General features: G+C 42.9%; 1 protein-coding gene across 2 annotated transcripts in view; it reads right to left on the bottom strand.

Annotated features, from left to right (window-relative positions):
• Nucleotides 1-17,163, bottom strand: part of PTPRG (protein tyrosine phosphatase receptor type G) — a 765,140-nt gene that overhangs the window by 118,413 nt on the left and 629,564 nt on the right. For both annotated transcript variants that reach the window (XM_064367285.1, XM_064367284.1), the window contains exon 8: nt 13,435-13,627. In XM_064367285.1, the coding sequence (XP_064223355.1) occupies nt 13,435-13,627 (193 nt within the window). The remainder of the gene's footprint in view (nt 1-13,434; nt 13,628-17,163) is intronic.

Below are 17,163 nucleotides of genomic sequence, written 5' to 3'. Positions count from 1 at the left end.
AGTGTGTACAAAGGCCCTGTGATGGGAAAACTGGGAAGGAAACTAGTGTGGCCGGGGAGCAGGGAATGAGGAAGAGAGCGGTCCAAGACCAGGTCTCAAAGCTAGGAAGAGGTAGAACTGGGGTTCATCCCGGGGTGGATCTGGCTGCTGAGGCCAGAATTTGCTGGCTAGCCAGCCACCTTCTTCTGAGGAGGGACCCCGGTGCAGAGTTGTCCTAAGTATGAGGACAACTGCTTTTAAGCTTTAAATCCATGGTGTCTTCACTGATGCCACCTGTTACCCACGAACTTCTCTTTTACACGATACAATGACATCTCCTCCCTTTCCATGAACAAGCCCTGAATTACAATTCAGTTTCTCAGCAAACAAATGAGTATTAGATGCTCTGTTGCAATTACCATGGAAAAAAGCAAATTCAAAAACTGTTTCTTATCCTGTTGGCTGTCCCTGCTGTGCATGTAACAGAGCTACATGCTCAGAAAACAGTAATAGGCAGTATCTGGGAACGCAGAGGCAGAAATTCAATTCTCCAGTTCAAGCACTGGTTTCGACTTTCCCACATTATGCTACCCTTGACCTCTCCTACCTCCTTGGATTCTTTTTTCTACATGATATCCCTCTTCCTGAGAGCTAAAAGCCATGGGAGGTGTCCACGTCCTGCGCCGGAAAGAGCATTGTTCAGCTCAGTGCTAAGGGAGGTGACAAAGTTCAAGATGATGCATATTCCCAGCCTCAGTTGATAACAGCTGCCTGCATCTTGGACGCTGGGTGGAAGGCTGGATTCCACGTACCCTGGGGCCCTTCCCTCCCTTTCAACTTTATGATGCTGTGATTTCCTGCTAAGAGAGCAAAGTAGACCTATCCCACTTTAATTGAGCACACCATCCCTCCCACGTGGTGCTTCTGAACTTCCCCCTTCTCCCATGTCTTGCCCTAGTGAAGGGCTCCAACTGAGAGTCTGAATCAGATACCCAGCTGCAGAGCTCAGGTGGGTAAACGCCCAGTGTCCTTGCTTCATAGCGATGTTTTTCTCCTGTTTCCCACTGTGGAGATAATGTTGTAGTCCCCTTTACTCTGAAGAAACGGCTGGGTCACCTAAAACACAGCTCTAAACCTGCCCTTAGCAATGCAAGACTGGTGTGTAAACACCATCCAAGAGCTAAGATCCCATGAGCTGTCTTTATCAGTGATCCCAACAGTCATGTCAAGAAATCAACCAGTGACCCACACAGATGGCTCTAGCCAGGATTTTATATAAAGAATTGATTCTAGGTTATTATGATGCAATTAGTTAAGGTGCCCTCATTTGTTTTCCATCTGGGCCTTAAAATATTTTTTCTAGGAAACAGGTAATTTGCTCGGCTTGGTACCTACTATGCTTAAAAGTAGTGTCCTGGCTCATGCATGGCATTCACCTGTTAACTCTGAATCTCTGCTACTTCTGTGGCCACTTGCTACTCTTACTTGTTCTCCATTCTGGCTGAGTGTGGGTGAGGTGGTAGGATGAACTCCAATGTTTGGATTCTAGCCTCGTTTACATCCCCAGACGTGGCATCTGAACCAACGGATCATTTGGTAAGGATGGCCCTATCTTGTATGGTTTCAGGGTCTCCCATACCTGGGTACTGCCCTCAGGCCAAGACTTGGTCAAGGGGACTCAAGAGGAAAACAGGGAGCCTGTCAGTTGCATGGAGAGACCAGACCATGAGCAGGCACCGCCCGATAGTGAGCCCAAGTGGAATCATAGATTCAGCACATGGCAGGGACCGAGCCACCGGAGTCTCTTAGCTGCCCCTGGCGAATGGGTCCCTATGCTTTACAGCTGGTGGGTGCCAACAAGTTTTAAACAGTCAGCACACACCTCACCGAGAAGGCCCCTCTCTTCTGAGAAGGCTTTCTTGGTGCCAGCCTGGAAGCAAAGGAATGCATAGCTCTGCGCATTTGATAATACCTGATAACATTTAGTCTCAGACATATAGGCAGCGCCTTCTCAGCACAGGCAGAGATTTGAAATGTGACAGCCAAGATAACTCATTTCGGTCTAAGCCAGTGCTTTGGAATCACAATACCAGTCAAGAGAGCTGGCCAGGAGTGAGGCCGGCAACCATAACAACCACTGGCTGTGCTGAGAAGGAATAAGAAAAGCCTGACTCAAGAGGATGCCACACGGGGCTCCCACTTCTGTGTCTTAACAGCTGATCTTTGATTTTCAGGCTGCAGGGCCAGGGAGGTAGAGACCATTTCTTATGTCCTAAGAAAGTAAAGATTCTGTGCATACTCCTGGACAGGTACCTGAAAAAAAACCGCTTCAACCAACCCATGTTTGTTTGAGGAATAATGAGTGGGGTGAATGGGGAAGATACATGGTTTGTCTCCCAGCTAGATACCTCCTGTGGCTCCAAGTAGAGGCACACCAACGTCATGTTTCATAGGCTGTGAATGCTGGTTAGTGAGAAAGGCGAAGTGTGCTGCTCTGGAAGGAAGGAAGCTGTTGACCTTTATTAATTTTCAGATTGTTGTTCACAAGCACCATGGTGCCGACACAAATAAACTCAACGTCAGAGAAGATTTTTCTAGTGCACAAAGAAAAGCAGAAGCCAGAGGAGGGTTGCTAAGTCAGCCTTGAAGATCCAACTTTGCCTACCTGCCTGGAGATGGAGAGGATTAAGTACTTAGGTAATATTTATAAAGTGTGGAAACGACAGATGGCCCCTGGAGTCTGCTCCCAATATCAGCTCAATCACTCCCAAGCCATAATGGCCAATTCTGCCCGGGAGTATCCTGACACTTTAAGCAGACAGAAAAGCCCTCGCTCCATGTTTTGTTGAAATGTATGCTTTCATCCATTTGGTCAGAGTAAAAGGTGGCTTCCCCAATCCCAGGAGCCTCTCTGATTTCAGGAAGTAGCACTGACATGAAATCCCACTTCAGATGCCTGGAAATGCTCCCCAGTAGGAGTACTCAGCCTGGGCTACATCCTACATGTCCCAACTGTGCCAACTCTTTTGGTAAGAATTTTTTATTCCTGGCCACCTAGTACATATAATCCATCCATGCATTCCCTTCATCCTCCCATCCATCCATGGATCCATGCATTTATCCACGCAGCCATCTATCCTCCCATCCATCCATGGATCCACATGTGCATCCATCCATCCATCCATCCATCTGTCCGTCCATCTGTCTGTCCAACCAACTGACCGACCAACCATCCATCCATCCACCCATCCATCCATTCATCTATTCTTCCTCCCATCCATTTTGGATCCATGCATCCATCCCTCCTCTTATCCACTCATGGATCCACATTTTCATCCATCCATCCATCCAACCATCCATCCATCTGTTTGTCCAACCAACCGACCGACCAACCATCCATCCATCCACCCATCCATCCATCCATCCATTCTTCCTCCCATCCATTTTTGATCCATGCATCTATCCCTCCTCTTATCCATTCATGGATCCACATTTTCATCCATCCATCCATCCATCCATCCATCCACCCACCCACCCACTCAATCTAATATTTACTGAGGAGTCAATAGTGATCATAGCGCCCTCTCTCCAATAAAAATAGAGAAAAGGAAAACAGTCTCACCCCTCATGGAGCTTATGGGGTAGTGGGAGAGGTAGCTACTAGGGGAAAAAATCACATATCACATAATTGGATGTAAAAATCCAACTGTGCTAAGTACTATAAGGGAGAGGTACTGGTACCTTGAAAAACAAGTGTCTGGGTCAAGGCAGTGAGGAAACTTCCTGGGGGAAGGGACTCTTGAGCTGAGTTATGAAGGTTGAGGAGGGGTCAGTTAGGTTCATAGGTGGCACAAAGGCCTTCCAGGTAGAGAGAACAGCCTGCTGGGACTGCAGAATGGCTGATGGACTGAAGTGTAGGATGCCAAGGGAAGGAAAACACAAGATGAGGCTGAGGAGGAGGACAGGACGTGATGTGTGGGTGACCTTAAGGATTATACATTTCATTAGAAAGGTTTCAACAAGTTCAAACATCCCGGCTTCACACTTCTAACAGGAAGAGGGCATGGCACCCTTATGCTGAAATACATTCTCCAATGATCATGTCACATATAACAGGTTATCTTGGGCATACAAAGAAGCTACTGCTGACCGACAGGTAAGAAGACACAGTTATTTGCAGAGTAATTTCCATGTCCAAGATCCCACACTATAAGTCTCATTTAAAAGGCCACTGGCTGAGGAAGAGACTGTGTGATTATTATCTCTATGTTATTATTATTTTTTGATACAGGGTTTTACTGTGTCACCCAGGCTGGAGTGCAGTGGGCATGATCATGGCTAACTGCAGCCTCAACCTCCTGGGCTCAAGTGATCTTCCTGCCTCAGCCTCTTGAGTAGTCTAGGGACTACATGTGTGTGCCTCCCTGCCCAGCTAATGTAAAAATAATTTATTTTTGATAGAGATGGGGTCTCACTGTTGCCCAAGCTGGGCAGGAACTGCTAGTCTCAAGTGATCACCCTGCCTTGGCCTCCCAAAGCGTTGGGATTACAGGCATCAGCCACTGGGCTCTGCCTTATTATCTCTGTTTTAGAGGCAAAGAAATAGAAGCTTAGATAGTAACTTGATCAAGGTCACAAAGGAGTGAATGGTTCCTAGGATTTGAGTCTAGGTTTGCATGAATCCCAAGTCTGTATTCTAACACTGCCTTATCCTGTCTTATTATTTATTCATTCATTCACTTAGCATTGACTGTGCACCTACTATGTACCAGGTACTGTGTTAGGCCCTCCTGATCCAAGGACACACAAGATCTTCTGCCTAAATGGTCCCACGGTGCAGATCAAGTGGGTGCAGGACTCCCAGGACTGACCCTGTGACCAGGGCCTCAGTACCCTATGTCCTGAGCACCCAAGATAACCTGACAAAATAGATAAAAGCCAAGCAGATAAAGACTGAGCCCAGTGATTACTTTTAGGAAGGTAAGAGCACCCGATTCCCACAAGTATGTTTAGTTTTAAAGCTCCTTCATTCAGGGAAGGAGTAATAGACTGTGTTACTCGTCATCTGAGGACATCCAAAACACAGAGGCCACCACTTGTGGATTCTTGTGGAAGATGGTGGTCCCTCGGACGATGGAAACGATACTGCATTTGGACATAAGAGGATCTTGGTTTGCATCTGAGCTCTACCGCTTCCTGGCTGAGGGGCTTTGAATGATTTCCCTACCCTCTCTGAACGTTAGACCCTTCACTTGTTAAAGAGAAACAATAAAAACTCCATTTCTCTCCTTGCCCACCCCATCCATCCCTCCATCCAAACTGTTAGTAAATTCCCAAAGCCCTCCTCCAAAGTCCATCCCTAACTGATCACTTCTATCTTTACTATGATCAACCTCATCGAACCTGTGCCATTTCTATCAGTCTCCTGCAGGTCCTGTAGATGCCAATGCAAGTCCTCTGCAAGCGTTCTCCACACAGCAGCCAGAGTGATGGGTTTATAGACTGTTCTGATTACTCCAGAGTGCTGCTTAAAACCCTCCAGAGGCTTCCCATTGCTGTAAGATCTTAACTCCTAACAAGCTTAACTCTTCCCCAAGAGAAGTCTCTGCCAGAGTTTCTCTTACCTACTTCTGTGGCCACTTTTCTCTGATCTTGCTTCCCCTTTGTTTACCTCACTCTAGGCTGGATCCCATGCCTCAGGGCCCTTGCAAATGACCTTCTTCTCCAGATCTCTGCAGGCTGGCTCCCCATCCTCACCTGCCTTATCCCAAGAAGGGCTCCTCCCCATTACCTCACCTCACTCCGCTGCTCTTAGCACAGGACTTGATTTGATTCCCTTTGGAACAACATTGAAGTATATCATTAGCTGATTTGTGTATTTCTCCTTTCTAGAATGTAAACTCCATGATCAAGGACCATCCTTTGTTCACCTTTATTTCTAGTGCCTAGAACTTGTTTGTAGTAGATGCTCAATAAATATTCAATAAATGAAAAGCGAATCCTGGCAGAGGTTGTTTTGAGGATTAAATAAAACATCCATGAATAGAAAATGCTAGCAGGGCATCTGGCACACAAAAACCTCTTCCTAGACTTTCTCTTTTATTCTTAAGAGATGTAGGTTCACTATGTTGCCCAGGCTGGCCTCAAACTCCAGGGCGCAAGCGATCCTCTTGCCTCTACCTCCCAAGAAGCTGGAACTACTGGTAGGTGCCACAGTACCCGGCTCTCTTGCTAACCTTTCTAACCACAAGTATTACAGGTACAACTCCTAGAGTCAATAAGCTTTTCAAAGCTATACAAAACTGTCTGACACGTGAAAAAAAATTTACTAGCTAAAACAATTGAAACAAAATATTTAATGTTACAATAAAAGTCTATATAATATCAACATTACATCAACCAATCAAATGCAACTTAATCCTCCGCTAGGATTTGCTTTTCATTCATTGACTATTTATATTTACATAAACTTACAGTGATCATGAAATGTCTGAGCATTTAAAAGCAATGTAGCAGGACCTTCAAAAGTTTGAGAGTCTAGAATGTTCCAAGGGTCTTGAAACAGATCTTTTTTTTTTTGTCTTCTTTCTTAAACACAAAAGGCTAAAAAAGAATGACATATCAAAGTTATTTTTGAAAGAAGGGGGTTAAAAACGCATTTCCGGGGGTTGCATGAAAAATGTGTTTTTCTTAGCACTTTCCTATGCTGAAAGTTTCTGCCGGTAACAAGGTAACTTTTTGGAAGTTTCTGGGAGGGCGGCTGCCTAAAAAGGCATTAAGTGTTCATCTCAGAGCTTCTTTAAATAAGATAAGTAATTCAAGCTCATTAATCTGGTGAGTAGAAATGATTAAAATGAAAATAGAACAACATTAATATTTTCTCCCCAAATAGCAGAAAACCATGATTTCAATGTCAAACTCCTTTTTAAAGCAATCATGGATTTACTTCTTTGTTTGCTAATTTGAATAGAAAATGTGACCCTCTTTCTCAATGTACCGATTTTTAAATATGCTAGTTACTCAGTCATTCTTGCACAGTGGCATATGTCCTTTAAAACTGCTTTTAACCAAAACAGGAAGCAATGTTTAGCATTCAAAACATCGCTAAAAAAGAGATCCCTCCATCAGCAGAGGCAAAAAAACATTCACCAAAAAAAAAACCACATGACATTGGCTTAGGAGCCCAGAGGGTACACAGGCAGCCCGGTGTCCTCTCCATTTCCTTGGCTTTTATCACATTATACAGTGTCATTTTAATTAAGCCATCAAATCAAATTATCAGATCAAGTAGTTTTGATTCCACTGTGGTTTGAACAGGTTTGGTTAAATTAATAAACCATATGTTTCATGTTGTTGGAAGGAAAGTTATTTTTCTCTGTTCACTGTTCCAAAAGTCTTCACAATAGAGAGTATTCAGCACTTAATCACCGAATGCTCTTCCCTGTGCCCGGGATGTGTTGCAGAATAACTGAAATGACAGCCCATTAAATCCTAAAGTCTATCCAAGTTATTTACCGACAAAGGGCAGAGTAGCAAATCGGATGTCCCTTGAACAATCCACTAAGCCTAAATATTGTTTCCATTTACTGGAACTAAAGCTTTATATTTTTTATGGATGACATCCATATATAAGTCTTTCTTCGGCAACAATAAAATATTAAGATGACTTTTCCCCTATTCCTTTCTTGTCTTAATGGGGGCCTTGCCTCTTGTGCTTGGCACTGAAAGGCTGGATTCTATATTCTTTATTCCAGGAGGTCCAATCATCCTGACAAAATACAGGTGCATCAACACAGGCCCCCACCACTGGCTGCTCAAGTTCACAATCACAGCCAGGGCAACAGCGGAGGCAGGGAGCTATATTCGGTCAGTTGAGGCTCTGGTTACCCCTCTGATGTGAAAGGTGTCTGGGTGTTAAAATGAATTGGTAAGTGGGTAGTCCCCCTGTTAATAAATCTCTAGTTGGTCCTAGGGTCTTTCAGTGGAATGGAAACACAGATCCAACAAATTCAAAGTCATGGCCACTACCACCTTGAAGACAGAAAATATTTTTCTTACAACAAGCCCATGATTTCCCCGTTTAGGTTTCTCCAACTTAGTTTAAGCTATTCCCTAGAGTACAGTCCCAAGGCCAAATCTAGACTGCCACCTTTTTTTGTAAATGAAGTTTTACTGCAAGACATTTTCTACATTCATTTACATATCATCTGCAGCTGCCTTCCTGCTATACTGGTAGAATTGAGTACAACTGGCACTTGTAACCATGGGTTCTGCATGCATGGATTCAACCAACCACAGATCAAAAATATTTGAAAGGAAAAGAAAAGCCAATAAAAAACAGCAATATAAGAATAAAAAATAGTACAAATAAAAACCAGTAGAGTAAAACCACTATTTACATGGCATTTACATTGTATTAATATTATAAGTACTCTAGAAATGTTTTAAAGTATACTGGCTGATGTGTTTAGGTTATATGCAAATAAAACACCTTTTTATTTAAGGGACTTGAGCATCCAAGGATATTAGTATCCTTAGGGGTCCTGGAACCCATGTCCCACAAATACCCAGGATGCAACAGAGACCATGTGGCCCACAAAGCCAAAAACATTTACTATCTGGTCCTTAACCAATAAAGTTATATGACTCCTGCCTTTTGTAATTAATTTATTTTTCCCTCTTCTCTGACAACAGCCTGATAAATGCATAAAACAAACTCACTTTCCTGGGCATTGAAAGCTTCCAGTAATGATCAGATAGAGCATACCAACCAGGCAGGCTTTGCTCTTTTTGAATTTCCTGAAGATCACAGGATACCACTCCTTCTCTTTTTAAAACTTTTTTTTGCAGAAGAGTAGAGGAAGGAAAAGGACTTGTTCCTTGCTTTGGCTCTTGCCTGCTTACATCTCTAAGGTCAATAATCTAAGCCCTCCAGGCTGTCTGATGATGTGTCAGCATCTTTTGGCCTATAGTGCTGCTGAATTACCTGAGTCTTCTTAGGGAAAAAAAGGAAGAACATTCGGTCATGTGGGCTATGGTTCCATGACATGTACATTTAAAAACAAACAGGGAGATCATCAGTCATTAGGGACATGGAAATCAGAACTATGAAGAGAAACAACCTCATCGTATTCACTAGGTTGGTGAAAATAAAAGAGACGCACAGTAACAGCTGTTGGTGAGGATATGGAGAAACTGAAACCCTTACACACTGTTGATGTGAATGCAAACTGGTGCCACCACTTTGGAAAATAGGTAGTTCCTCAGAACTGTGAACAGAAAGTTACCATATGACGCAGCAATGCTACTCCTAGGTTCACATCTAAAAGACTTGAAAACAAACATTTACACAAAAACTTGGACATGGATATTCATAGAAGCATTATTCATAACAGCCAACAGGTGGAAAAACTCAATGTCCATTAATTGATAAATGGATAAACAAAATATGGCACCTCCACATATTATGTACTATATTACTTGGCCATAAAATAGAATTAAATTTGATGAACTTGAATCAATACAGATGAACCTTGAAAGTATTATGTAAGTGAAAGAAGCCTGAGACAAAAGTCATATATTATATGATCCATTTATATAAAATGTCCAGAATAACAAATCCATAGAGACAAAAAGTACATTAGTGGTGGCCTAGCTCTGGAGGGAGGGAAGGAGGGACCTGGCAGAAGAAGGGAATGATTGGTGATGAAAATGTTCTAGAAATAGATGGTAGTGATGGTTGCATGATTTTGTGACTACAGTAAAAACCACTGATGGGGCCGGGTGCGGCGGCTCAAGCCTGTAGTCCCAGCACTTTGGGAGACCGAATTGGGAGACCGAATTGGGTAGATCATGAGCTCAGAGGTTCGAGACCAGTCTGGCCAACATGGCAAAACCCCGTCTCTACTAAAAATACAAAAATTAGCTGGGCGTGGTGGCGGGTGTCTCCAATCCCAGCTACTCAGGAGGCTGAGGCAAGAGAATCGCTTGAACCCGGGAGGCGGAGACTGCAGTGAGCTGAGATCGTACCACTGCACTGCAGCCTGGGTGACAAGAGCAAGACTTTGTCTCAAAAACAAAACAAAACAAAACAAACAAACCATTGATGTGTACACTTTAAAAGAATGAATTTCACGGTATGTAAATTAAATCTCAATAAAGCTGTTATTCAAAAAAATAGAGACACTATTCAGCAATAAAAAAAATGACCTAGTGACACATGCCAAACATGGATAAATGTTAAAATCATTAACACCAAGTGAAAGACAAAACCAGACCTGAGGTTGCCTGGGGTTGAGGGCAGGAGAAATAATTGACTGCAAATGGGCAGGAAGGAACTTTCTGTGGTGATGAAAATGTTCTAAAACCAGACTGCAGTGATGGCTGCACAAGTATAAATTTACTAAAAATTATCAAATTATACTTTTACCATAGCTGTATATTATGGTCTGTAAATTAAGCCTTTAAAAAATTCTGTAAAAATAGGAAAATTTCCTAAACTGCTGGCAGAAGTAAAAAGTGGTACATACAATCACTGTGGGAAGCCATTTGGCAGTCACTAACCAAACCTGAAAATATGTTTACTCGGATGCAGCCATTTTACTCCTGGGTGTATACCCAATAGAGATATACCCATGTATTCATGGCAGGTTCAAGAATTTTCATAATCTCTAAAACTTGAAAATATTCTACATATTCATGTATACTAAAATGGATAAATATATTCAGGTATAATCACGCCACGGAATTTAGCAACACGAAAGAACCAACTACTACAGGCAGCAGAGAGAGGATGGTTAAAATCTCTGCAGAGCAAAAGAAGCAAGACACTAAACAGGACATACTGAATGATGCTATCTCTATGAAACTTATTAAACAGGCAAAGTGCATTTTTCAAGTGGTTACCCTCGGGAACAAAGAGTGACTAGGAAGGGGGATGAAGAAAACATTTTAATATTCCCATGTCTTAAAGAGTCAGCAATGAGCGCCATGATAATTGAAACAAACCTAGTAGAATGAAGAATGAATTTGCCAGATTTAAGGATGGTTCCGTGGTTGTGGTCAGATTCAGAGAAGGCCTGTTCAGTGGAAGATCTTGCCCACTTTGACAATGTAACACAATGGAGACCATTATCTTCCCTAGCTTTCTTGGATAATAAAGGCCATGCGTTTTCACTGTACAGCTGATATATCATATGCTTGGCCCATTTTTCAGGAAAGAGCTTTGTATCTGTCACCATCTCAGCAATTCTGAGCTACCAGATCTTGCTATCACTTGTGATATGAATTCCTCAACCCCGCAATCCACGTAACTCTACATATAACTCTCACAAAATCCCCAGGAGACCTGCTTTCCTCAGGCGAGTTCTCTTGGGAGAAAGCTTTCGAGTTGGGTTATTTTCTTTACATTTTTTAGGTTAAAAAAAAAAATTAGCTCATGTGACGTTTTCCATGGCAGCCCAACCTAAGATATTTCACAGGTTTGGGAGCTTCTTAATTCTCCCATTGTTCCCAGAGAATGATGCCCTTGACAAACTATTGTCCCCAAATTACTTGAATCTTAAGCATTTCTCAAGGGAACCTGGCCTGACTCTTTTCTCTTCACTAACCTCAAACAAAATCACACAGACAGGAAGGAAATGATCACATTCTTAAACTCCCTCTCCTCTTCTTTTAGCTCCTTTTCAGAAACGTGAGCCTAGAAAATGGGTTCATTCTTGTCATCAATCAAAGTGCATGTCACTGCAGTTACTTGTGGAACAGAATCTCATTCCCCCTGTTCCTACAAAGTCCATATGCCAATAAACTGGTCCCTTTTGTTGGGGGTGAGGACATTCTTGAAAGAAAACCTCCCCATATAAAGTATCTAACAATAGCCCAGCCTACTTCCAGTGTTGATAACTGACACAAGCTCTCCCTTTATTACACAAGCTCATAATTTTGAATAAGGAGAGCACTGGGTTGGGAAACATCCCTTTTCACACCAAAAGAAAATTTCTTCTTTTTCCTTCCTCCCTTCCAAGTAATAGGGCTTTGATAAGCCTTGCTCCCCTCAGCATTTCCGGAGCTCTGCATCACAATTATGACAAATCCCAGAGCCTGAGAGGAGGGTGAGGGTAGAACCAGACATTCTAGTTTCCTGGGAGAGAAATTAGTATTCATTTCACATGAGAAAGTAGAAATGGAAAAGACTGAGATGCCTGAAAATGATAAACTTATGTTTATCAGATACAAGAACCAAACTGTTAAATAATAGGTTTAAAAAAAAAAAGTTATTTTCAGTAGGGGATGAGGCTGGAGTGGGAGTTTTTGCCTGGGGTGGATGGTAGTAAGACTGTAATATACTGCATATTGGGACCAATTCAAAGGTCCTGGTGATATGGACAGAAACAGGGATATACTGGGTAGAAGAGGGTGGTTCCCCGGCAAAGGCCCCACCCTCAAGCCTGGAAACCCTTGGTCCTAAGTGAAAACAGACATTCCTGTTTTCGTGCCCCAAAGTTGCCTTTTGGCCCTCCATGCCCCGCTATCCTGCATCCATATAAACCCCAGACCCCAGGCTCCAGAAGCAGACAAGGGGAATGAACAGAAGAGCAGAAGAACAGCAGAACGGCATAGCAGGGAGAAGAGAAGCAGCATCTGAATATCAAGAGGAGTTTGACTAGGGACAATCAGAGAGGAGATCGGCCACTGAATGGGCAAACTCCATCATCTTCCCACTCTATACCCCTTCCAACTCCCCATACAACCTACTGAGAGCCACCTCCACCACTCAGTAAAACCCCTACATTCATCCTTCAAGTCCATGTGCGACCTGATTCTTCCTGGATGCCAGACAAGGACCTAGATACCAAGAGGTCATTGAGCTAGTTAACACTTAAGCTGTCCACAGACAACAGCAAGGCTGAAAGAGCCCACTGTAACACACGCCCACCTGGGCTTCGGGAGTCACAGACATACAACCCTAGTGCCAGAGCCCCAAGGCACTCGCCCTGGCTCCTGCGCCTGCCCATCTCTGTGCTCCCCCTCCCATAAGGTATTTGAGCAGGGAATGGTGATTGAACAGACCGAGCCACACTCCTGTTGCAGGTCCTTGGAAGGGAGAGTCAGGGAACTCTCCGGTTTCAATGATGTCTGAGCTCAGAGGTAAACTCCTGATCAACAGGGAAACATGTAAAAAGTAAGACACTTTTCAGAAAGCTTTCTCTAGACATTGCTAGTAAGTTTTGAAGTTACAAGGCAGAAGCAGACAAAATGACCTATTATTGGCCAAAAGGACAATTTCTATCATATCTGTTTAACAGAAATTATTCCCACAAATGCTACTATTTTTCAGGCAGACAAGTTCCCTTTAGCAGAGAAGCGTATACATTTAACACCAAGTTCCAATTCCTAGTTGGCTTTGAATTTCTTTTAATTTAAAGTAATTTATGATAAGGAATCTTCCTCATATACCTTTAGAGGCTTCTGTCCCCAGTGGGTTTTCCAAGAAGTCTGTCATGTCGTGGTTCCAGGCATCACGGACGGCGGACTTGGACACCACCCTGTCATGCAGACCCTGCTGAGGTCGAAAGTTATTTCTCAGATACTCCACCGACTTGACATGGTCTTGCTGCTCCGTGGTGAAGATGGAATAAAAAGCCTCAAGCTGAACAGAGAACGAGAGAGGGGAGGGAAAAAAAAAACACATCAATTAGAAAAGCTATTTGGTCCAAAGCGGGTGGGGGTGATAAGAGCAGGACATGGTAGAAATTGCCCGATGCTGGGGCTGCTAAACCCAGCAGGACCCGAGGCTGCCTGCTGGAAACACTGCCAACAGGCTCATCTGGCTATGGTTTCTGTCCTGCCAACTAACCAGGAAAACAGTTCATTTGAGGGCTGCACCGCGCTCTGAGTTTGTGTCTCCCGTGAGAGTCCCAGTCTTTCTTCAGTGCCCTGCTGGAAAGGCCTTTAGCATTCTAGGAAGAAACACGGGGTCAGGGTGATACTGGTACATCCCAGAGCAAGACTACCTGGGTATGAATTCTAGCTCCCTTGCCTACCCACTCTGTGATCTGAACACCCTACTTACCCCTGAGCCACCATTTTTCCTCAATAAAATGGTGATAATCATAACACTATTTACCCAAAAGGATTTGTATCAACATTAAGTGCTGACAAAATATTTAATCCAAGCACAGTGCTTAGAGCAGTTCCTAGCATATCATAAGAGCTTCATAAATATTAGGGATTTAATTCTTGGCATCTTCTGACATATTAGCGATCAAGTTTGGCAAAGTCACCACGTCGCTACATGTGTGTCTCACAAGTCAAACTGCCTAAGTTCAACATTTACCGGACGGGGAATCAGAGACAAACGATTCAAGTTTTCTGTAACTCAAGTTTCCACAACTGCAAAACATGAGTATTAAAATTTATGTCAATTGCTTAGTACACAGTCCTCAATTAAGGTTAGCTACTATCATTACTGTTAATATTATTAAGAAACATCTCATACAAGACTGCTGATCTAACTTTTACGGAAAGTAAAGGAAAAAAATCAGGGTGTCCAAATCATATTTGTATTATCAAAAGGGATTCTTGGGCCAGGTGTGGTGACTCACACATATAATCACAACACTTTGGGAGGCTGAGGCGGAAGATTGCTTGAACCCAGGAGTTCGAGACAAGCCCAGACAACACAGTGAGACCCTGACTCTACAAAAAATATAAAAATTAGCTGGGCGTGATGGTGTATGTCTGTATTCACAGCTTCTTGGGAGGCTGAGATGAGACTGTTGCTTGAGGCTGGGAGTTACAGGCTGCAGTGAGCTATGATTGCACCACTGCACTTCAGCCTGGGTGACAGAGTGAGACCCTGTCTCAAAAACAGAATAAAACAAAAAAGGGATTTTTTTTTTGTGGCCCTCAACATTGTGATCATTAAGAAAGGTAATTCTGGCCAGGACTGGTAGCTCATTCCTGAAATCCCAGCCCTTTGGGCGGCCAAGGTGGGCAGATAACTTGAGGTCAGGAGTTCGACACCAGCCTGGCCAACATGGTAAAACCCTGTCTCTACCAAAAATACAAAAATTATCTAGGCATGATGATGCACACCTGTAATTCCAGCTACTTGGGAGGCTGAGGCATAAGAATTGCTTGAACTTAGGAGGTGGAGGCTGCAGTGAGCAGAGATTGCGCCACTGCACTCCAGCCTAGGAGATAGAATGACACTCTGTCTCATAAAAACAATAATAACATTTTTTTAAAAATAAAAAAGGTAATTCTATTACATATGAGGAGTGGAACAGCAACTGAGTGACAGAGACTTGTTCTCAATGGGCCACAAAGCTATTCTTGTCACCAAAAAAAAAAAAAAAATGAACTGTAATTTGAAATATGCAGCCACCGAAAATACTAATAGGAGAAGAAAATAGAATGAAGAGAAAAGCTGAATGAACTGTTTCTGGCCCATCTGGATCCTCTGGTGCCAAGTAAGAATGCTTTCTGCAGGAGAAATGGTGGAATGGTGCTAGAAAGATGCTTTCTATGCATTGAGTGACTGTCTAAACTTTGGGGAACCAGAAGGCAGTTAACACCTAAATAAAAAAGGAAAATCACTATCTGGGTTTCTGCAAATTCTAGGTGGTCATCCTGAAGCCTGGAACTAACCTCCACTGTTTCCCAAACAGCCTCAGAGAATGACACAGAAAAAGACCTGCTTCTAAACAGCGTGCCCTCTCTCTGCATGAGAAGGCGATGAATCGAGGTGATGTTAGCCATGCAAAATCATTTAAGTATACGGATTCATGTATCATTCCACCTCCCCTCCAATTCCATGGCTTATGTAAAATGATAATAAACCATGGAACTTTTTCTGCCTTTTACACAGAACCAGGATAGATTTGCAAGCAGCCTAAAAGCCAAAGCAGCCTGTTTCTCGTGTTACTTCAACTCTCCGAGTTGCTTTACTTCCCTTAACTCATAGGGTCTTTAGGCTGAATCTGCCTGCCTTTCCGTTCTTTCTGTTGTACCTTCTTTATGTACAGCAAAGAGGGAAAAGCAAGTCATAACAGAAAAAGTAGGAAAATTGGCCGGATTACTTTGTCCAACTGTAAGCCACTCAAATGAAGACAACTACAGATGTTGAAAAATACCTCCACGTGCTGACATGAACTCACTTGATAGAACTACCAAAGTCAGAACTCAGTACATCAAATGGGAGAGCAGATTTCTGATTTTCTCAGAGAAAATAGCTTCTTTTTTTTTTTTTTTTTTGAGACGGAGTCTCGCTCTTGTTACCCAGTCTGGAGTGCAATGGCGCGATCTCGGCTCACCGCAACCTCCGCCTCCTGGGTTCAAGCAATTCTCCTGCCTCAGCCTCCTGAGTAGCAGGGATTACAGGCACGCGCCACCATGCCCAGCTAATTTTTTGTATTTTTAGTAGAGACGGGGTTTCACCATGTTGACCAGGATGGTCTCGATCTCTTGACCTCGTGATCCACCCGCCTCGGCGAAAATAGCTTCTTAAAATTATAAGAGAAGTATTAACAAAGACCCTCTGGAGACAGCCCAGAAAAAGACCAATCAAAATGATTAAAAAGATGGAAAATAAATTCTGTGAGGAAAGGTTAAAGGATGTGGAATTGTTTAGCCTGAAGAAAAGGCAGGTAAGGAGTAATTTGATTAAAGCCCCTCATATGTGGAAGATGCTGACTAGCTCTTCTCCATGTCCAGAGAAGACCAAACAAAGGAATTTGGCTTAAATTAAAGCCGTAGAGATGTGAGTTGAATAGACAGGAAGCATTCCTTAACTTTCAGGATGATTTTTTAAAGAAACGGATTGGGCTGCCATACATTGTGAATTAGACCGGAAATTTTCTGGAAGAGACAGCCATCTGTCCCGAAATAGTTTAAACTCTGAGATGCCAGAAAAGAATGGCCTGGAAAACTGTCTCGGCAGTACGACTCTGAAGTTTGTTTATTCTCTAGAATGCTTGCTTCTTTCACCGCCAGCATTAAATTCTCCTAAAAAGTTTATTTCTGAAGCCTCAGGAAAGAAAAAGTCACATAACTGTAAAAAAGAGGCAGGTTCTGAATTTAACACAAAAATGCTTTCACTTAAATTGCTCTTACAGCTTAATGACATGCTATGGCTTAAAAGCATGGCAGCTTCCTTGTTATTAACTCAACTTGCCCCAAGAT

This window comes from Aotus nancymaae, unplaced genomic scaffold, assembly GCF_030222135.1.
Source record: "Aotus nancymaae isolate 86718 unplaced genomic scaffold, 86718_ANA_hifiasm-v0.15.2.pri h1tg000067l, whole genome shotgun sequence".
Taxonomy (NCBI): domain Eukaryota; kingdom Metazoa; phylum Chordata; class Mammalia; order Primates; family Aotidae; genus Aotus; species Aotus nancymaae.
This window is presented reverse-complemented; position numbering and strand designations above follow the sequence as displayed.